At 36.7% G+C, this 22,702-nt stretch overlaps 2 protein-coding genes across 2 annotated transcripts; one reads left to right on the top strand and one right to left on the bottom strand.

The window, feature by feature from the left end:
• Nucleotides 1–881: 881 nt before the first annotated feature.
• Nucleotides 882–1,826, bottom strand: OR14A2 (olfactory receptor family 14 subfamily A member 2). The gene has a single exon (XM_037986250.2). It carries the CDS (start codon nt 1,824–1,826, stop codon nt 882–884), a length of 945 nt encoding a protein of 314 aa, XP_037842178.2.
• An 11,627-nt stretch (nt 1,827–13,453) lies between these two features.
• OR14K1 (olfactory receptor family 14 subfamily K member 1) lies at nt 13,454–14,393 on the top strand. The gene has a single exon (XM_007990080.3). The coding sequence runs from the start codon at nt 13,482–13,484 to the stop codon at nt 14,391–14,393; it is 912 nt and encodes a 303-aa protein (XP_007988271.3). The 5' UTR covers nt 13,454–13,481.
• Nucleotides 14,394–22,702: the final 8,309 nt, after the last annotated feature.

Below are 22,702 nucleotides of genomic sequence, written 5' to 3' on the forward strand. Positions count from 1 at the left end.
AATATAAAACTCAGAAAGTTATTCTGATAAGACACAGAATCTCTAGGGAAGGTTATACAGAAGGTAAAGAAAAAGATTTCACATTGTAGACACTAGTGGTTAAACCAAAGGAAGTGTATCACAACTGAATGACTTGTGCAATCATTTTAACACATTTCCAAGCTTCTGTTCAGAATCAGATTTAAAACATTATTCTTTATACAGGGAGAGGTAAAGGCCTTTCTAAATTATAGACATGTAGACACATAGAAACACACAGTTCTTAGACCTTGGGAACTCTGCCTGGTCTCTTTCTGGAAATGCTATGTACTGGGTGACCACCATTTGCCTAGGAGACCTTGGCTCAGACATGTCTTTTCACCTCTGCTTTAGGTATCCCGAGGACTGTTTACAGATCTGGGCACACCTCTAAAATGGCCTTAGCTTCCTGTGTTACTTTTGCCTAGTATTGTTCTTGCTCAACACTAGCTAGAGTCTGTGAATTTTATCTGGTTAGTGCAAATGTATTATACTGTACTCATCAAATCACCTCAGCATTTTTAATTTGTTCTGAGTGAATAAAATAGAGAAAATAGGTTATTAAGAGACCAAAGATGAAAGCATCATGTTAAACAGAACCAATTCGTTCAGAAAATTATAATACAAAGGCAGAGATGCTTTGTCATAGAAGAATACCAAATGATTACCCTAACACTATATGTTATCCTGATGTAATGCAATTAAGTGACCTTAGAAATAGTCAGTTAGGCTCTTGAGTATTTATTTCTTCAGGGAAAAAATAATGTATGTTGCTTTCTTTTCTTAGGTCTTTCCAAAGTTAAAAATAAGGAAAGTTTCTCGTGATCTGTAAGGTACTGTATCATTGACAGAACTTGAAAGTGTTAAATGAAGTAAGCCTCCTGGCCATATGTGTTTTGCAACAACCTTATCAGAGCACGTTTCATGTCATCATTCCGCAGGCTGTAGATTACAGGGTTAAATACTGGAGGCATCACAGTGTAGATCACAGAGAGCAGCCTGTCAATAACAGATGGTGAATTCGAAGGTGGCTTAAGATAAACAAAATAAGCAGTTATGATAAAAACAGTGAAAACAATGAGATGGGGGAGGCACGTGGAAAAAGCTCTTGACTGACCTTTAGTGGTAGGGATCTTCAGTACAGTGGAGAAGATATAAATGTAAGAGATCACAATACAGATGAAACAAGAAATGCATAAACACGCACCAACTCCAATACCTGCATAAATTACCATGAGTGTTTCAGAACAGGAAATCCTTAGTAATGAAGGAACATCACAGAAAAACTGTGGGATCACACTGGAGCCACAGAAAGGCATGGAAAATGTGCCAGCTGTGTACACAGTACCAAAGAGCCCTCCAATGGCCCAGGAAACACTTGCCATTAACACACAGACGCCAGTATTCATGACTACCTCGTAGTGCAGGGGACAGCAGATGGCTACATAGCGGTCATAGGACATGGCAGTGAGGAGAAATATCTCACCTGCTGAGAAGGAAGTCATTAAAAGTAGCTGGAAGGCACATCCTAGAATGGAAATGGAATTGTTGTGGGTTAGGCTGTTGACAATGAATTTTGGGATTGGAACAGACACCAGGAAGACATCCAAAAAGGATAAGTTCTTCAGGAAGAAGTACATGGGTGTTTGGAGCTTTATGTCTAGGGTAGTGAGAGTAATGATGAGAAGGTTACTCATTAGGGCTGCCAGGTAAATCAGTAGGAAGAGCACACCGTATAAAATCTGCAGCTTCTGGACATTGGAAAATCCCGTAAGAAGAAATCCTGTCACCAAGGTGACATTGGCCATACTAGATTCTCTTCAGTGCCTGTCAAGGTGAGAAGATATGCAAAAAAAAGGAGAAAAAAATTTAAAAAATCTATACAGACTAGCAAGAGTCATATTGATATACAAAAATATTCAGTGGAAAGGAGTCTACCTAAAATGGTTCTCCATTTACTTAAAACTTCATTGTTCATTTTTTAAGATAAACTCCATGAGTAATGTGCAAATTCCATTAGACTTTCTAAGAGTTTTACCTAATCCTATAGCCTCCAACTTAATTTGTTACAAGACACATATAACTTGACTAAACACAGAAGCTTTTCCAACCCACTGAGAATTTGCATCAAATTATTATTATGCCATGCTTCATGATGAATCCGTTGCTTTCAGAAAAGCAATCCAAAGGCCCATGTCTTTAGATTGTGTTAGTGTCCCTAATATCCTACACAGGTGCAAAATATCAATTATGTGATGTTACAAACATAAAGTCACACTTACAGATGTATTGAATAATCTCACATAGGTAAATAACTTTATTCTAATGATAGTAAGCAAGGAAAAATAAACTAGGATTTGTTGTTCAATGTTTGTATTATCTTGAGGTCATACAATTCTAACATAATGAATATCTCATTAGTGTAGAAATAAAAAATGGATCATTTAGCAAAATTTCATGTTCTTTGAATGTGCACATGTGTACTAAAGCCACATCATTATAAGGGTGGTTGATTTGTGTATAAAGGAATTTTAACAGGGCACCATGATAAAATGGCTTTCCCATCCTAACTGAATAATTTTTCTTGATCATGGTCGGTTTTCCATAATTTACTTTGTAAAGCTATCAAATATCTTCTTTCAGTGTTTAAAATATTTCCCTCAATTATTAGTTACTGATGTAGAGTTATTTATTCTTTATTGAAAAGATCAGAAAAATGTTCCATATATATCAGACATCAAACTAGATGGTAGAGATTTAAAAAATATACAACTTTTTTTTTTTTTTTTTCTAGGAGCTTGATGTTAATGGGAGGAGGCAGAAAAAGAACAAATAAATTAGTAAACAAGATAAACTCAGATTGGGGCAGGCATTACGAAAATATAAAGGTGTTATTTTAGAGATTAACCAGATGAGAGGGCTTTCTATGTGGGTGACCTGGGGGCTGACAACAAAATGAAGAGAAGAAATACAGGACAAAGATCTGCAGAGAAGATGCTTTAGGAAGAGAAGCTTAAAAAATAAAGTAAAGGTGATGGACATTTGGATCACATGTGGAGAAGCAGTGCACAGTGAACCCGGAAAATGTGGTAGAGTGATTAAATCATTCTGAAGACATGGACATCTGGATCACATGTGGAGAAGCAGTGTACAGTGAACCTGGAAAATGTGGTAGAGTGATTAAATCATTCTGAAGACATGGACATTTGGATCACATGTGGAGAAGCAGTGCACAGTGAACCCGGAAAATGTGGTAGTGATTAAATCATTCTGAAGACATGGACATCTGGATCACATGTGGAGAAGCAGTGCACAGTGAACCTGGAAAATGTGGTAGTGATTAAATCATTCTGAAGACATTTATGAGCTTCAGTGGTCAGTCTGGAGAAGTACACGAGGAAGGACAAAAGGGAGGAAGGAGGATAAAGAAACTGGCCATTAAATTTAATTGTTTTCTGGTCTGCCCTAAATTTCCTTAATATCTACAAGATTTTTAAAATTTTGCTTTGGAACAGACATTTTACCAATAGAAATTTGAAATTAATACCGTATAATAATTCCAATTCTTCAACCACATGGACACAGGATTACTCATCAGATGTCCTTAAGGAGATAATTCCATCACATCTACACAATAGTAGAAATATTTCTCCCAGAATAAAAAATTTAATTTGTCAGTTGATTACCTGAAATGAAAACAAAACGTCTAGCTTCCTTCATAAACTCCGTGTCAACATAGCACATGGTTCCATCTCTAGACTTTTGATAAAAGACTTGAAGAGCTCTGCAAAGCTGTGGGAGTTTCTTCACGTGGAAGGATGCATAGGACCACAAAGAGGAAGGCTACTTGCCTTTCTTTTATTTCAAATTTGACATAATTTGGAAACTTCTATAGTCAAAGGGACTGCAACAAATTATTTTTAAGGCACATGGCTAATACTTTAGAATTCCCTAAAGAAAAATGTCTTAAATATTTTCTGAATCACCTTGTTAAGTGATTATCTCTTAAGACCATTAGCATTATAATCACATGTGTTTTCCGTTGGGAGGAAACAACTGCAACGTAGGTCCAGAACACATTCTGAAATACACTGTTAAGGACATGACTCAGTGTTTTAGCAGAAAAATAATAAAGTACTCAAATATTCCCTTAATTCTACTTATCATAGAGTTATAGGCTATAGGACAGTGGTAACCAAACTATGTAATATACTGTATAATAATCATTTGAGCACTTCACTAAAACTGAAGACTCCTGAAACATACAACAAGCCAACATAACATAGTTGAAGATTTGCTTATAGCTCTGTTCCCCTTTAGACTAAGAGTTTATATTAAGCCTATGGGTAAGTTACTTAGAATGGTTTCTTTTTATTTTCTTTTGAACATGGTTATGTTTTTCATTTGAAGTATAGTTATTTCATTTGATTTGGTTTGCATTTAATTTTAAAGTTTTTTGTCCTTTACTTTTGTTGACAGCTTTTATATGTAAAAAATCAATATGCTTCTCTGAAGTAAAAATACATACAAAAACCCCACAGAATACTATTCTCAATGAAATGTCATTCTCTATCCTTTCCACCCCATTGCTCGAGATCTACAGAAAAGCAATTTCAGGGTTTACTGGTTTACTGTCCGTATGTTTCAATTTTACAAAAAAAGATTTGCTCATGTTTTTTTGTTACTCATAGCACGCGAAGTATACTCCCTTAGATTTGATTATTTAATGTAATAAATGCTGGCAAACATTAGATACAGTTTATGGAAACTGCCTTCATTATCATTATTTTTTCGTGGTTGAAGAATACCCCAGTGTAAATAAAGGTAGTAGTTTATTCAACAATTACTATATGTTTTGGTATTTAGTTTTCAGAATTTTGTGGTTATAAACAAAGCTGCCAAATGGAAACCTTGTGAACATTTATTAAACTACAGGAGGTACATCTCCTGTATACAGGAATATATGGTATACAGGGAATCACATAAATGCGTCAAAGGTGGCTCCTGTAGATTGGCCCTCGTGTAGTTTACTTCTTCGCAGCAGGCTGTGACAGTTAGCTCAAACGCTGATGACACTGAACTCAAATCCTTACACATCAGTTGATTCCAACATAGCAGAAAAACCTCACATGTTTTAGTCATATATAACCTGCCTATTTCTACTCTGCATAACTGCACCCAACATCTGTTAGCCATAATTCAAATTAACCCTGGGGCTACAAAACACTTTAAACCACCGTTTGAAATTTATCTGTGCCAGATAATTTTTGTTTTTTACTGTTTTATTTCCTCTTTCTTTTCCTCTGTTTCTTCTTTCCTGCCATTTTTCAGTGATTATTGGAATGATTTTAAAAATATCTTTTAAAATTTTGTTTTCTAGCTGCTTTTTGTTGTGTGTAGCTGCCCCAGGAATGAGAAAATATACATACTTAACTTTTTCTAACTCTACTTATAGTTGATAATGCACTCTTTCTTGTAAAATAATATCTTTGGCATTTACACATGTATTAGTCAGGGTTCTCCAGAGAAACAAAACCAACTGGATAAAAAATATATATATTTGGAAATGGGAGCTCTGATGTTGGAGGGCCAGGAGAAGGTTGCTATTCCAGCCCAAGAAGAGAGTGTGAATTCACCTTTTCTCTGCTTTTTGTTCTATTTGTGCTCTCATTGGATTGGATGATGCCTCTCCACATTGGTGAGGGTGAATTTCTTTACTTAGTCTACTTATTCAAATGCTAATTTCTTCTGGAAACACCTTCATAGACACACTCAGAAATAGTGTTTTACCAGCTACCTGGGCACTCTTTAGCCCAATCGAATTGACACATAAAATTAACTATCATGACCCATATATGACCATGTCTGATACTATTAACTTTTTTTAGTATTTCAGTATATTTCTTGTATTATCTATTTCATTCTAAAGATCTTACTTCAGTATTTCTTACAGGCAGTTTTACTGTCAAAAAATTCCTTTTAGTCTTTTTTAATCTAGTGCTATCTTTATTTTTCCTTCATTCTCAATTTTATTTTTGCTGGACATAAAATTTTTGATTGATAGTTGCCCCTCCAAACCTTTCAGCCTTTCAGTATGCTGAGGATGTTTTTCTGTTCTCTTTGTGTAATCACCATTTCTAATGAGAAGCCATTCATTATTCACAGTAGCTTTTCCCTTTATGTAATATATTACTCATTTTTTCTTGCTGCTTTAAAGATTGGTGCTTATACTTTGCTTTCAATAGTTTTATTATTATTTATTTTTGTTTGTGTTCTGACGGGTGTTTTTTAGCACCTTGTACCTACAGATTTCTATTTCCCTCAGATTTCAAAAAATGTCGGCCATTATATCTATAATTATTTTTTCTGGCATGTTCTTTTTTCTCTTTCCAATTCATCAGCTTATATAATTTATATGCTCTATCTTCAATTTCCTTACTCCCTCAGTAAAATTTTAATTTCAGAAATAGAAATTTTCAATTTTATAATTTCTATTTGGTTATTTTTAAAATGTTTCTATTTCTTTGTGGAGAAATCCCATTTGTATACTGAGATTTCACATGTATTGAAAACATTTTTTTTCTTAATTGAGACAAATGACCAATATAAGTATCTTTGTCTGTTTGCTTCAGCATCTGGTTCATCTTGAGTTTGGCCTAGATTTATTTTCTTTTCACATCTTAATGGGTTTAATTTCTAGATTCCTCATATGATAGGTAGAATTTATCCTGAATATTATGAATGCTGAATTGTAGAGATTCTACATTTTATTTTAAGTGAGTATTATTTCTACATATTAACAAGCCATTTCTTGATTGGTCTTGAACTACAATTTTTATTTCATTTGTAGTAGCTTCCATTTCATTCAGATCTTGGTATGGCTGAATATCTTTCGGTCTTTCTGTGCATGTGTGATTCAGGGGTAAGCCAGAGATGTGGGTAGAAAGGGTTTGACCTAACTTTTTTTTTTTGTATTTTACTTTAAAGATCTCTTCACTCAGATTTATAGTTCCCAGGCTTCTCTTTTCTGGCGCCCCAATCCAGAAAAAATACAAGATCTATCTCTATCCATTTTGGCCAGCATCATAAGCTCACCACTGTTGTGTTGCTGTGAAAACTGCACAAATCCCAACGCTGAAAGCTGTGATGGAGGAAACTAAATGGTTGAGCGCCCTTACAACACTTCTCCAAGTGAACAGAAAACTTTGGCCACAGTCTGCCAGCACTTACTCAGGTGTTTTTTGTACTGTGTTTAGGTTTCACATGTGCTTTCTGTTGGAGAAAAGGAGTGGTCTGAGTACCTCTTTCCTAGTCCTTCTTATTTGGAAGTAAAACCTCTCTTTTGGCAAAACCGAGCATGGCCTTACCAAATGACCTAGTGATTTGGTTCCTTGGTACTTACCAAGTGATTTGAAAAGTTATGCCCAAACAAATCCTGCATATAAATGCTTATAGGAGTTTTATTTATAATTACCAAAACTGAAAGAATCGAAGTAGTCCTTCAGTAAGTGAGTGGATAAAGTATACTCCAACAATACAGTAGAACGGTAATCAGCATAAAAAGTCAGATATCCACACAACAACATAGATGCATCTTGGATACATTTTGCTAAGTGAAGAAGCAAGTCTGATAGTCTGGCTTTCACACTCAGCCCGCCCTTCCCCCTGGCAGGATATGCTTGTAGTAGGGTCTTTTTGCCTGCAGTGGTCCTTTGATCTGGGAAGGCTCTGGGCATGCTATAGTTACTTTTTCCACCCTTTTGCCAATCCAGGAGGGATTCTTTCTTGGCTTTTTATTTGAGAACCTTAGTGGAGTTGCTAGATATAAAACCGATGAAAGTACGAGGTCACCCTGAGACTGCGGCCCTCGGGAGTTTCTTACTCTCACACCATCCTGAGAGCATTCGGAAATTCATCAAAACTTATGACCCTTCCAGTTTATTATTTCTGTGGCTTTCATTCCTACTTAGCAGATCTTAGCTGTGACTCTCTATATTCACCTGTCTCTCTAGATTTAAGGATTAGTTTCCATAATAACAGACTAAAGACAAAAAAATGAATAGATACAGTTACCTGATTATCAGAAAACAGATTTGAAAGATTTGAAGAAATTTGTGACAAAAATCCTCAGTAACCTGGTATTGAAGGTAACCTCTTAAATTGATGAAAGGCATCTGAAAAGAAACAAAAACCAAAGAAATGCATTGGACTATGGAACCATTCCTATTTTACAAACCTTCTGAACCTTAAGGAAAGACATTTCCTGTTTATCTGTTCAATCATGCTTCCTGCTCATTCTACTCCCTCACTCCGTGTCCTTTCTAGCCCTCCTCACTCTCCCTATATAACAAAAGCCCTTTCTGCCTGACCATTTAGACGACTACAGGTATCATATTTGGGGAAATTCTATTGCAATAGTCTTTTTGAATAAGTTGTCTGCTAACTCAAAACCAAGAAGAACAAAAACAAAAGCCAACAAAATGAACAAAAGACAAATCCCTGCAACTAGTATCATAGTTAATGCTGAAAGCCAGAATGCTTATTCTGTAGATCTGGATCAAAAAGGATTATTCTCTCACCACCTCTATTTAGCGCCAAGTAGTGAAAAAATGTGAGGGGGAAAAAAAAAAAGAAAATGAAGAAGTGCAACTTTTCCTCACAAAATAAATATCTACATAGAAATTTTGAGAAATCTACAAAACAGCCACTAGAGCTACTACGTTAGTTAAGAAGGTTGCATGATAAAAATCAGTCTGTGACATGGTGTTAAAAAAAAAAAAAAACAAATGGAAATGGAAAGCAAAAGCAATACCATTTATATTATGTTACAGTTTGAACTGTGTCCTTCCAAAATTCATCTGTTGAAGTCCTAACCTCCAATACCTCTGAATGTGACTGTATTTGGAGAAAAATCTTATAAGAACTTATTAAGATAAAGTGAGGACTTTAGGGTGGTCCCCCATCTAAATTTATTGATGCCTTGTAAGAACAGGGATTAGGGCACACAGGGAGACCCTGGGGGCACGCGTGCACAGAGACGACCATGGGAAGAGGCAGCAAGACAGCGTCCATCTGCAGCGCGAGGAGAAGATTCAGAGGAAACCAAGGCAGCTGACGTTTTGATCTCAGACGTGTAGCCTCCAGAATGGTGAGAAGCAGCCACTCACCGGCGGCGTGTTTCAGTCACCCCATCCGTAGTATTTTGTCATGGCAGCCTGAACAAACAAACACAGATTTGGATCAAACTCATGAAGTATTTACTGATTAATTTAACAAAATGAACTTGGGGTTTGTGTACTGATGTGTACTAAAATAACAAAATGTTTCTGAGAATCTTTTAAAAACTTAGAAATGGAGGAATATACAGTCTTTATTGCTGAAAATACTCAGTGTTGCTACAATTACAGTGTTTTCTACACTGTGATTCTAGAACTACTGAATCTAGAATCTACCACTCTAGATCTACTGAATCTAGATTCAGTCCCTGTCAAAATCCCTAGGAATGACTTAAAAATCGGTAAGCTAATTTTTAAAATGTAGATAATGGTGTCCTATGGGGCTGGATGTCATATGTCTCTTATGAAATGTCATAAAATGATGAAGAAGGTCTAATCTAAACATCAACTTTGTGATGAACGTGGGGTGTCCACAAGAGGTTGCTGGATGACAGCAACAAGCTCTAGGCAGCATAGAGGCTGTGTCCACCAGGATATCTACAAAGTCAGTCATTCAAAGCAAACTAATGAGAAAATCACTGGAAATTCTGTGAATATAAGAAGAATATTACAAGATCAAAATCTGAAAACAAACTGCACCTCATCCCAACCCTGGAGAAGACTGCTGAATTTCATTTTGTTGCCACTTCCAAGAGAGAAGCCTGAACTCGTAGGATGCTCACGAGGATGCCACTGGCATCACTTGAGGATGAAACCGACGTTGGAAATTCGGTGCTCTTGGGAACTTTCTATACAGGCATCTCTAGTCATTTGTGAGAACCTGCAGGGATGCTATCTTCACTGGAGGCTTAAATCTATGGTGAGAGGGGAAAAGAAAGATGCAAGAGAGCTGTGATGGCTCAAGGACTTAAACAAATCCCTGTTACAGACCCCAAAGTCAGAGCACTGCATCTCCCAGTGTCCTTCTCAGTTGAAACTGGACTGAGATTATTACACTCAATTTAACGATTCTGTGTACACACACCTAAATTTAAGTTGTTACATGCAAATGAATGTCTAGGATCCACTAGTCACGTATTATGGATGCAATAAATAAAGGTTTATTCTCATGAGACCCAGAAAGATCTCCTTTTCTGTCTCACTGGAGGAAAAGGTAGTGGCATCACCTCTCAGATGTGAGGTGGGAGTGAAGAGCTGGGCCTCCAGGGCTTTAAATCCTATGAAATAAAATATAAGCACAAGTAAAAGTGTGACCTCCGGGGATAGTCCCATGTAGTCGATGAAAGTCTGTTTAAAGCTGCTTTAAAAGCCTTGCTCCTTCATAGAGAATGAAGTGCCTGAAACAGAGGACATCAAGCAGAGCTTGGAGACTGCACAAAAGAAAAAATACTGATACGTAGAGGACAGAAATGGTCAATCGAAATCATTGTGAGTTTAACCCGGGGAGCTGGGGTCTTGAAGCAGGAATCAGTAAGCTATAGGAAACTGTTTGCAGCATTCACTAGATCTCCCTAAGAATTGAAAACTAGAGCTCTCTTTGAACAAAAACTGTGAAAAGAAGTCCTCAATTACTTAGACATTTCATTTTTATTTTCTTATCTTCTGAAATTATTTTAAACAAATGTAGAACTGTTTGGGAAAGCATTCTCACCAGCCTTTGTTATGAATGTTGCTTCTATTGATTTTACTCAAGAATGGAAATATTTTCCAGAGCTGAAGATTCCATATAGGCCTCTGCTCCCCTCCCCTCCCCTCCCCTCCCCTCGCCTCTCCTCCCCTCCCCTCCCGTCCCCTTCCCTCTCCTCCTTTCCCATCCCCTCCCCTGTCTTCCCCTCCCCTCCCCTCTCCTCTTCCTGTTTGCTCTCTCATTCTCTCCATTCCTCATATTCCTGACAAAAGTGACAAAATTTGTTGTTAATATGATATAGAAATGGTAAAGAAACATATAAACCTGAACTTACCCTATTCTCCCAGCCTCCTTAGATACCCCTTGATTTTAGGATTATTTTGTGCATTATAAGTATTTTCCAAGTTTTAGATTGATTGAGACTCAGGTTGCATATTTTTATTAAATTATGTGGAATTTCCCTGGACCAAATAAGTATATAAATATAATGAGGCAAAGCTTTATTGTTATTAATGTTGTCTGTAAAGAAAAGCACACAGACTTTTAAACTAATGCTATCACTCATTTCATATGTAATCATGTGAAATAAGGTGAAACACAAATCAAAAATGAGATGGAAGGGATAAAAATCTAGCATCGAAGTCAAACATCACTGGGGTGGGAGGAACTCAAAAGGACACTCACTCACTCACTGGCCATCTCTCAAACACACAGGCTGATGCAACAGAAACCAGGATGGATGGTTTGCTAGTTTGGAGGTAGCTCTGGGGTATTTTGACACCGCTCCAGGTTTTATTCCCCCAGCAGGTTGAACGGAGGAGGCTTTATGTTCGGAGCTTCCATGAATTAGCTCATGTTAAGTTATGAGTCAGGCTCTCCATTATTGCTCTAAAGCTAGGGCCAGTGCTTTCTCCAACAAGAACGCCCAAAGTTTGCAACATAGTATGAAATTTCATTTGCTCATGAGTCTTTTCAATAAAAAAAAAGTATTTTATTTTATTTTTGTAGACATAGAGGGATCTCATCTTGTTGCCCAGGCTTGTCTCAAACTCCTGGCCTCAAGAGATCCTCTGGCCTCAGCCTCCTAAAATGCTGGGATTACTGGCATGAACCACCATGCCTGGTCCGTTTTCAGCTTCACATCCCTTGTTAATTCAGTTCTCAGAAAATCACCTGTACTGAAATGGGCATGTTATATGAAGGTTAGAGGTACGACTGCTCATCCTGGAAAAGTTCTGTTTATTCTTGCTCGTCCTCTCAGCTGTGTGTGTGTGTGTGTGTGTGTGTGTGTGTGTGTGTGTGAATAGGGAAGGGGGAGAATGTATGTTGTAATGGCCTGCTACATTCTATTTCAGTTGAAAAACTGCTGAACAACAAAGTGAGACCTTCTTGTGTCTACAAAAATAAAATATTTTTTAAGTTGAAAAGACTCAAGAGCAAATGGAAATCTCATACTATGTTGCAAACTTTGGGTGTTATTGTTGGAAAAAGCACTGGCCGTATCTTTAGAGCAATAATGGGGAGCCTGACTTATAACTCAACATAAGCAAACTCACGACTGCCCCAAACTTAAAGCCTCCTCTGTTTGACCTGCTGGGGAGAATAAAACCTAGAGCAGTGTCTGCACACCCTAAGAGCTACTTCCAAACTAGCAAACCATCCATCCTGTTTTCTGTTCTGTGTGTTTTAGAGATGGCCTGGAAAGCAAAGGGGAAAGTAAAAAATTGCCATTGAAGTGATACTAAAGTAAAATCAAGAGAGGTTCTAAAGACAAGATGATCTGAGGGAAAAACGTGGCCAAAACTCTCCCTCCCGCCGGGGTGTGCGAGTGATCTCAGACGACAAGCTCGAATGTCTTTCACATAAGAGGCACCCCGCTTCTCTGGTTAGATGCAGTAGAGATCCCTGTCTGTCGCTTCCTGTGGTTAACTAAACCCTTCCGAGAATATTATGTTAATCATCTGGCTAAGTCTCAGGTTTTGTTCTTTTCATGAAAAATGACACTATATATTTGAAAACTGATTTGTGGAAATAACTTGAGTACTTTTTAATTTTTGTGCCATGCTATGTATATGGACTAAAGAAAGAAAAAAATGATACTATAATCACGTTTTCACCAAAGGAGTAAACTTTAATGCAAAAATGAGAGAATAATCTTAATACCCTTCAGTGAGAAGGGGATAGTAAATTAGAGTATCACCTGATGATAATGACTATGTTAAATATTGCAGTTTAAGTAGCAAGCAGAAATTTCATTCATAACATTTAATACACACAAAACTACATTAGCCAGGATATTTATATATGAAAAGGTATGCCCTATTACAGTTATATATAATTGCATAGCCAACCCTGTAATTCCCAATGGAAATAAAATCACTCAAAAGTCATTTCAAATAATGAGGGAGATGAGTGAAGTTCTTTGCTTCTTTCACAATGAATCTTAGTCCAGGACTACTAAGTGTTAGACTGATATACCCACAATTGTTTTACAGGTGAGTTGATGAGAAATATAAATTGCTTGATATTTTTAAACTTTTTGTCTAGCTCTTGATGCTATACATACCTTCACTCAATAAATGAAGAAACAAATGATATTTTTTAATATTAGTATGACACTTATTTTCCTTTACTCAATAGGGCCCTTATAATTTTGAATTATGACCAATCAGACTCAGATGATGGAATTCTTGCTTATGAGATTTACTGAGAATTGGATGCTCCTGAGGCTACATGCTGTGCTCTTCTCATTGATCTACCTTGCGGCCGTGCTGATGAATTTAGTCATCATTCTCCTCACGATTCTTGACCACCGTCTCCACATGGCAATGTACTTTTTCCTCCGACATTTGTCCTTCTTAGACCTGTGTCTCATTTCTGCCACAGTGCCCAAATCCATCCTCAACTCTGTCACCTCCACTGACTCCATCTCCTTCCTGGGGTGTGTGTTGCAACTCTTCTTGGTGGTACTGCTGGCTGGATCAGAGATTGGCATCCTTACTGCCATGTCCTATGACCGCTATGCTGCCATCTGCTGCCCCCTGCACTATGAGGCTGTCATGAGCAGAAGGCTCTGTGTCCAGTTGATGGCTCTGTCCTGGCTCAACGGAGGGGCCCTGGGACTCTTGTACACAGCTGGAACATTCTCTCTGAATTTCTGTAGCTTTAATGAGATACATCAGTTCTTCTGTGATGTCCCTGCCCTACTGAAGCTTACTTGTTCTAAAGAACATGGCATCATTAGTGTCAGTGTGACCATTGGGGTCTGTTATGCATTTTCATGTTTAGTTTGCATTGTAGTTTCCTATGTGTACATTTTCTCTGCTGTGTTAAGGATATCACCAAGACAAAGACAATCCAAAGCCTTTTCCAACTGTGTGCCTCACCTCATTGTTGTCACTGTGTTTCTTGTAACAGGTGCTGTTGCTTATTTAAAGCCAGGATCTGATGCACCTTCTATTCTAGACTTGCTAGTGTCTGTGTTCTATTCTGTCGCACCTCCAATCTTGAACCCTGTTATCTACTGTCTGAGGAACAAGGACATTAAGTCTGCTCTAAGTAAAGTCCTATAGAATGTTAGAAGCAGTGGGGTAATGAAAAGATGACTAAAGTTGAAGCTGGGAAGTAACTTTTTTTGTTGTTTTTCTGCCATCCACTAGCTGTTTAAAATTATCTCTATTTTGGGATCAAAATGTCATGGAGTCTTGCTACTGATAATCTCAAGTAGTCAGTTTTAATAGAAATAGAAAGCAAGTATTTTCCTAAAGTTTTTGCACTTTTTTTTTTTTTTGAGACAGAATCTTGCCCTGTTGCCCAGGCTGGAGTGCAGGGGCGTGATCTTGGCTTACTGCAACATCTGCCTCCAGGCTCAAGCAATTATCATGCCTCGGCTTCCCAAGTAACTGGGATTACAGGCGTGTGCAACCACGCCCAGCTAATTTTTTTATTTTTAGTAGAGACAGGGTTCCGCCCATGTTGGCCAGGCTGGTCTTGAACTCCTGACCTCAAGCAATCCGTCAGTCTTAGCCTCCAAAAGTGTTGGGATTACAGGCATAAGCCCCCGTGCCCATCTCTTTTCCTCCGCTTCTTCACTTTATTATGTAGAAATGATTAAAGTTTTCCTATGACACCTTCAATGATTTTTACTCTTTTTCTAAAGATCCACATGCATTGCATGAGATTTGTATGAGGTTCTCATTCCTCAAAAAGCTTTCATCTTTTCTGGCGTTCTTTTCAGTTAGTTCCTGCGTTATTGTCCTATCTTTTCCGGCATTCTTTTCAGTTAGTTCCTGCGTTATTGTCCTATCTTTTCCGGCATTCTCTTCAGTTAGTTCCTGCATTATTGTCCTAGATTTTGCATTGCATCTCAGGTTTTATCGATTCAACTTTCTTTATAGCTTCTGATTTTCACTATTTGGTAAAATTGTAATTTTAACGTAAAGTTATTATTTCAACTTACTTTTACAGTTTTAAAAATGCACTCAATTTTATTGCATTTTACCTATTTGATTCATGTGTCCTTGGTAGATTTTATACAATTACCTAAACATTTAGGAAGATGATTTTCTCATGTCTTTTTAACATAAATTATGTTTTGGAGTAGAATATTTTTCTCTTCATTAAAACTTCGTTTTATGTAATGTGTTGATTCCTGACTTGTGCAAATTGCTTTCATAATGTATTATAATTAATGAAATAGCATTTAGCACTGTTTCTAACATTGTGATAAATTCTACATTTTCTGGACTTTTAATATTATGTAACATTTCAAATACCCTAAATGTGTAGAATCGTTTTCTACTCCTTGCTGCAGGAAACAATCCTGTCACCCTATTTGTCCTCTCTCTGCTTCTTTCCTAGAGATGGAAATTAACGTTTGTTGCCTAATTTCACTGTATCAGACACTTTTGCATATACCACTTTTATTAATCCTCTGATGTGAGGCAGCATGTAATACAGTTAAGCAGATGGGACAGCTGAGACTGAGTATCTTTTTGTTTATGTTACTCATAACTTAGGAATGTAAAAAAATATGTTTCTAGCCTTTGGCAATACCTTTCAAACTCTGTATGCTCACTACAGCATCTTTGAAACTTGGTCCATATTAGCTTCCTCATGAAATCTTCTATTTGCCCATATTCTACCCAGATATTAAAATCTAGCTAAGATTTTTAGAGTCTAGCTACAAAACATTATGAAAGTGCTTAATTACACACTTCTCTGTCTCTAAACTCACTCTCGTATGTCATTGTATGTATTGTATGTCAGAAAATAATTTGAATATCTTCTAGTGAGCTTTGCACAAATATTTGACAGAAAATAAATATATTTTTAAAATTTGTTTAACACAGAAACTGAATTATCTAATGCCTGCATGGAAAGCTCATGCATAAACTCTTTGATTTACTTTTACAGTGCAATTCACAGTTGATGAGCATATAATGGTTTTGTCATTACTTCTTTAACACTGCCTGGATCCTAAGCCAATTCATTTCAATGCACCACAAATTTAGTTTTGTGTGTTTAAGAAAAAATAAACATCACATTAAACGAACTTATCAACTTTGAGTTGAATCCCTGTTATAGAAACATTGAATTGGAATATGAATAAAAAAGTGTGTCTGAGAACTGAAGGCACTGGATAATGACTATATTTTAGAGAGCAACCATAAAGAGCAAGTGATAAATCACACAAGTATACATGTGTAAATATACATATAGATACAGTCAAAGTTTCAATGGAAAAAAAGGGTAAGAAGTAGTAACAGGAAGTGAATTTTTGCTGTTTTACATTCAAAGTAAAGAAAGCTGTAACTTGTCTTGAATCTATTGGTCATGCAGTTTTACATTTAAAGAGTACATTGCTGATGTTTGCTCTGATAGGTTGTGCTATGAAACTCTTTATTCACCATTTTGACACTTCTCTGCTTTATGAAATGCTCATTGTACTGTACCCACGTGCATTAGATGGAGACATGCCATGATTGAGAACCCTGCAAGCTTACAGATCACTTCTGTGATGTCCTCCCACTCTTGTTTTCCAAAATTTTACCTTTACAATGATGATACAGATGAAAGTAACTTGAAATAGTACTTCTATTTCAGTTCAAAGGAATTCCAAGTATCTGGAAACAATAGCTTTGCTCAAATGTTGAAGCAAAATGTGTATTGCACTTTTGGAAAGCTTCTTCCCAGTAGTTTGTTATGGGTTTATGGAAAAGCCTGAACTTGGTATGGTGTGAAACAGATTTCTTTATTATTTTATTTCAAATACCATGTAATTTTTATTTTAACCATGTAATTTCCAGTCTGCTTTTCTTATACCTCAATATTGAAATTTCTTGGAGATAATACACACACACACACATACACACACACACACACACACACACACACACAGACACACACACCATGAAGTGAAGACTGTGTTTACCATTGTAGAATGTAATCTGACATAACAAGATGCTTATTTAAAAGACCCCACCAGTAGCTAGTTAAATATCTAATACTAGCCACTTAACTGCTTGTTCAAGGAAAGTGAGCTTCTACTCTCTGTGTTGTAACTGGTAAAAATTTTCCTTCATGTTTGGGTCTTTTTCTGTTTCATTGAAGGTTTATTTTTCTAACCTCGTGAGAAATATTGAATATATTCTGCTATATTATGTTTAAAAGCTTTATATTTTACCATTAAATTTTAGATCAATTATCTACCTGTAATTAATTTTTTGCACACTGGGGCTATATGACAGAAGATAATCAATCAATATGATAATAAAAAAGAGAATTAAGAAGATTACAAAGATTTGATTTTTCCATTTACAAATTTAGGAAACTAATATGTGGACATAATGATATGAGACAGCAAAACAACAAGAGGATACAAGGACAGGGGCAAGACACAAAAAGGGGAACTTAAGTTTTCAAAAATATGCATTGGAAAGTAGATGTAGGTTATTTAATTAGAGATAGGAACTCTACAATTAAAAGTAATTTTTCAAGTTAAATGTGTCTAGAACTATGCTATCAAATATCGCACCACTAGACACATGTGACTACTGTGTACTTTGAAATACAATTTGTATCACTAAGGAGCTAAATTAGTACTTTTAATTAATTTGCATTTAAAAATTGATAGTTGATTCATTTGTTGGAACATTTTTAAGTGTGCTTGAAACAACCAGAGTATGGAAATCTATTTTTTTCCACTTCAAATTTCATAAAGTCTAAATACAAATTATTTCCAGTGAAAGTTTAGTGTTCCACTTCCTGCCCACACAGCCCTCCACTGGAGGGCTTCCTGACTATGGCGCCCCCAGCAGAACTCCCCCTACCAGAGCACCCCCGACCCATGGCACCCCACTCTGGAGTGACCCCACCTGCAGAGCACCATGCCAGAGCTCCCAGCTATGATGCCCCTGCTGCCTCCACTGGAGCTTCTATAACGGCAGTCCCCAATAATTTCCTACAGAATGCTGTTGCCAGTGGTCTGGGAGCACCTTGGCCCCTCCAGCCCAGCCAGAGATTGGCCTCAAGGGACAAAGTTTTGCACCAACTTTTATTTCTACCAATCATCTATGACAATTTCTATGGTTCTGCAGTTTCAGGACTACTCGATATTTGGCAGGCCTTTTAATTTTAGCCATTCTGATGGGTCTGCAGGGACATTTCATTATGTGTTTAAGAAGCATTTCATTCATAATTAATGATTTTGAACACATTTTCAAATGTTTATTGGCATTGCCTTTTTTTGTGTGCTGCCTCTTCAAGTTTTTTCATTATTGATTTATAGGAGTTTAAAAAAAGATTTTGGGTATGAGACCTTTGTTGGTTATACGAGTTTCCAGTGTCTTTTTGTACTTGTACCTTAGAGCCTGTCTTTTTAACTGTCTTCATGGAAATGTAAGTCTTTAAGTGTGTTGTAATTGGTAAAAATTTTCCTTCATGGTTGGGCCTTTTTCTGTTTCATTGAAGGTTTATTTTTCTAACCTCATGAGAAATATTGAATATATTCTGCTATATTATGTTTAAAAGCTTTATATTTTACCATTAAATTTTAGATCAGTTATCAACCTCTAATTAATTTTTTGCACACTGGGTAAAGTAGGCATCAAATTTTATTTTTAACCATATGGACATTTAAATGACTGCATCTTTTTCTCTGAAGTTCTACCTTGGCCACTGCTCACGTCATATATATGCATGGTATAGTTTTTGGCCCTTATGTTGCCTATGCCTGAACAAATACCATAGTGTTATAATGATTGTAATTCTGTAATATATTGATATTCATAGAGCAAATTATTTTTCCTTTGTGGTGAAAATTTTAGCTCTTTTCATGTAATTTATATATGTTTTAGAGCAGACTATAAATTTTCACACATATACATATAATATAGTTAGGATCTTTTTGTTTTGTTTACTCTAATGTAATCACATTAAATCTATTGATTAAGGAAAATAGAAATATTAATCATTTGGATCTTCAAATATATAAATATTGTGAATTTTTATTGGTCTTCATTCCTCAATATATCTCTTACCTTCCTACTTGCATAAATATTATTATCTAAGAAGGACACTAATTTTCTTTGGGACAAATTGGTTAGGGTTGAATTCTCTGAGGTTTCTTAATTTTCTTCTATTTGTGGGGGATAAGAGTTTTGGATGTATTACACCTCTTGAAAGCAGATGCCAAATCAAAATTTGCCATGGAAAATATCTGTTGGTGGAGGACACTGTCCATAGATCTAGATCTTTATCATTCCCATGTATCTTGATGGATATGCCAAAAATGTAAGCCTCTTCTTGTTCTTTTTAAATCTAAACTTAAGGGGTATATGTGCAGTTCTGATACATGGCTATATTGCATAGCCACGGGCCAAGGTTGAGCACAGGTGCCTGAGACATACTTCAAAGTTGCCTCAAGGAATGCTTCAGAAAACAAAGGAGAGGCTCAAGTTTTTAAAGAAAAAGGAACAAATCAGGAAAGGGGGAGATTATGAAGTTATTTGTGAGAAATTGGATAGACATTGTGGAACTGTAGGGCAATAGTTGCTCTCTTCAGTGTATGGTATTTTATGGCTACTTTGTGTGTCAGTTAGTCTAGAGCCCGTGCAGAGAGTGGCTTCAAGAGATAATTATTTAGCTCAAGGGAAGGAGTAAGACATGACTGTTACTGCACTTCAATGCATTTCTTGGCCTGAAAATTAAAGCGGCTAGCACTCCTCACATAAAAATATCTTTTCTTTCTTACCTGGAAAACTAAGAATAACAGTATATGGAAGTAATAAGATAATTCTATAATTACATTAATAAAGCCATTGTGATCTATATCTAATTAGGTAATTATCACCTATGAAATGCAACAGAAAATATATCCATACCTGATTTATAAATTATTACTTAAATCATTTGGAAAAGGAGCTAAGAAAAATTCTACAGTAATGCTATGAAAACATACACATTTAAAATACTCCTACTGAGTCAAGGAGTTGAAAAGAAGGATGGTAGCTTGGGGAAAAAAAATAGAAAGATGTCTTCTGGCTTTTTTTTTTTTTTGATAGTATGAACCATAATGTACTGAAGCAGAGAAAAAATCCTCCCTAAGCAAAACCCCAAAGCCAGAAGCCTTAAAGGAAAAGAACAGTAGATTTAACTAGATTGAATAATATCTCATGGACAAAATGTAATCACAAAAAGAGTTTTAGAAAGCAGCTTTAATTTTTCTTTCTTTTTTTTTTTTTTTGTATTTAAGAAGCATGAGACCTACAGGACCTAAATTTTCTAATATATAGAAAACTTAAGCAAAGCAATAAAAATGAATAATATAGGGAAAAGTTATAAAAAGACATCAGACAAAAAAAATTAAAACAAATGGCTCATATACTTTATAAAACTTGCCCAAACTGACTGACAAATATATGCACATCAGAACAAGGAGACATTTATTTCTCCTCTCATAATGTTAAGGAAGGATGGACCTAGATTTAAAAAGTTGAAATAATCTGTCTTATGAGACTTCCTTGCATCTCTGGGGGTAAAATGAGGCAGGGTCTGTAAAGTTTTGTTCTTTCCAAGGGCAGGATGGTGGTTAATTTGGTTCTACTCCCAGGATATTTACTTAACCAATTAGGAGAATCACCTTAAAACCGGGAAAAACCATGGGCACAACAGTTCACGGTTCTTGCCCTGTCTGGACATGATTGTGTACATGATCATCTCTGCAGCTAAAAGAATCCAATGAAATTCCTGCTGTTATTGTTTTCCAACCTTTTTCTGTCCTTTTATTTGCAACCCTAGCTGGATGTCTTAATTTCTGTAAGTATTCACTTTTTGTCTTTGGATTGTGAATAATTGGTCTACTTTGAAGCTCAGAAGAGTCAATGTGAGTAACATAGACAGAGTAAGAGAGTTATGACATTAACTGTTAGTGACATTAGCTGGAAGCCCACAACAGCCATAGAAAGGGGGAGACTTCGCGACACCACCTCCCTGGTATCCACTGGACTTTGATGGGTGGCATCCACTAGCGGAATTCAGAAAAAGGAAGGTGTGAAGTCGGTTTGTATAAAGAAGAGTACCATGCTAGGGAGGAGGGTTACTGTATCACCTCTTCAGAAGCCTTGTATGATGCCATCCTGGGATACAGCTGAGTAAGCCTGCATTCTTAACATTGTATAGGACATTCTAACATAGAAGCCTATGGAATGTGGCCACCTGTTTTCAAATCCAGCCCCTACACTTGTGTGACCAGGGGCTAATTGCTTAAGCTCCCCACAGGTCCAATTTCTGCATATAATTGGCATACAAGGGTTTGTTTTGAGCATTGATGTAAGTTATATCCAGTAATATTTGGAAACGTCTTCGAATGTGACTGGTGTAGGTAAGTGCTCTAGATCTCACATTCCCAAGAGCACATTTCTCAGACCATGAGTCATTCCTGCCTCTGACCATCCTGCCAAAATGCATGCCTTCTCAGGTCACCTTATTCTGAAGAAAATAAAACAACAATTTGTTGTTATTGAAGGATTAGAGTGTGGGAGGTTGATCTGTATAAACTTTTTGATATATCCTCCTACACATAATCCATGGATCTGACCTCTTAGATACTTAAAAAAGGTGAACAGTTTACATCAAAATTATTTGTAAGCCTAGAAATATTTTCAGAGGCTTACCAAAATACAAGCTTTAATTTCATTTCAACAGAGATTTGAGTTCATTTGTTTATCTGAATCAATATAATTTAAAAAATGTTTTCTAATATGTTGCCTTGGTCTAAGATGGTTAAGAATTTGTCATTGTTTTGACATGTACAGTTGGGATCTTCCTTTCTATAGCAGTCCGAGGAAGGAAAGAGAGACAAATACCACTTCCACTCCAAGCCTAGCCATCAAAGCCAAGGTGAATCAGCCTATGGGAAGTCTGCTAGTATTTGAAGGGAAAAAGACATTCTTTCCCCTGTATAAACACTTCTAACCGTGAATTGCTAATGTGAAGACTTTTTTTTTTTTTTTTTTTTTTTTTTTGGTCGAAAAGGAGTCTCACTCTATCTCCCAGGCTGGAGTGCAGTGGCACAACCTCGGCTCACTGCAAGCTCCGCCTCCTGGGTTCATGCGATTCTCCTGCCTCAACCTCCTGAGTAGCTGGAACTACAGGTGCTCGCCACCACACCCGGCTAATTTTTTTGTATTTTTAGTAGAGACGGGTTTTCACCGTGTTAGCCGGATGGTCTCCATCTCCTGACCTCATGATCCGCCTGCCTTGGCCTCCCAAAGGGCTGGGATTACAGGTGTGAGCCACTGCACCCGGCCTTAATGCAAAGACTTTCTAAACACTAGTGGTAAAGTTTTCATTTGCATTTCATAATTAATAAAGATATCTA

Source organism: Chlorocebus sabaeus, chromosome 25, assembly GCF_047675955.1.
Source record: "Chlorocebus sabaeus isolate Y175 chromosome 25, mChlSab1.0.hap1, whole genome shotgun sequence".
In the NCBI taxonomy this organism is placed as follows: domain Eukaryota; kingdom Metazoa; phylum Chordata; class Mammalia; order Primates; family Cercopithecidae; genus Chlorocebus; species Chlorocebus sabaeus.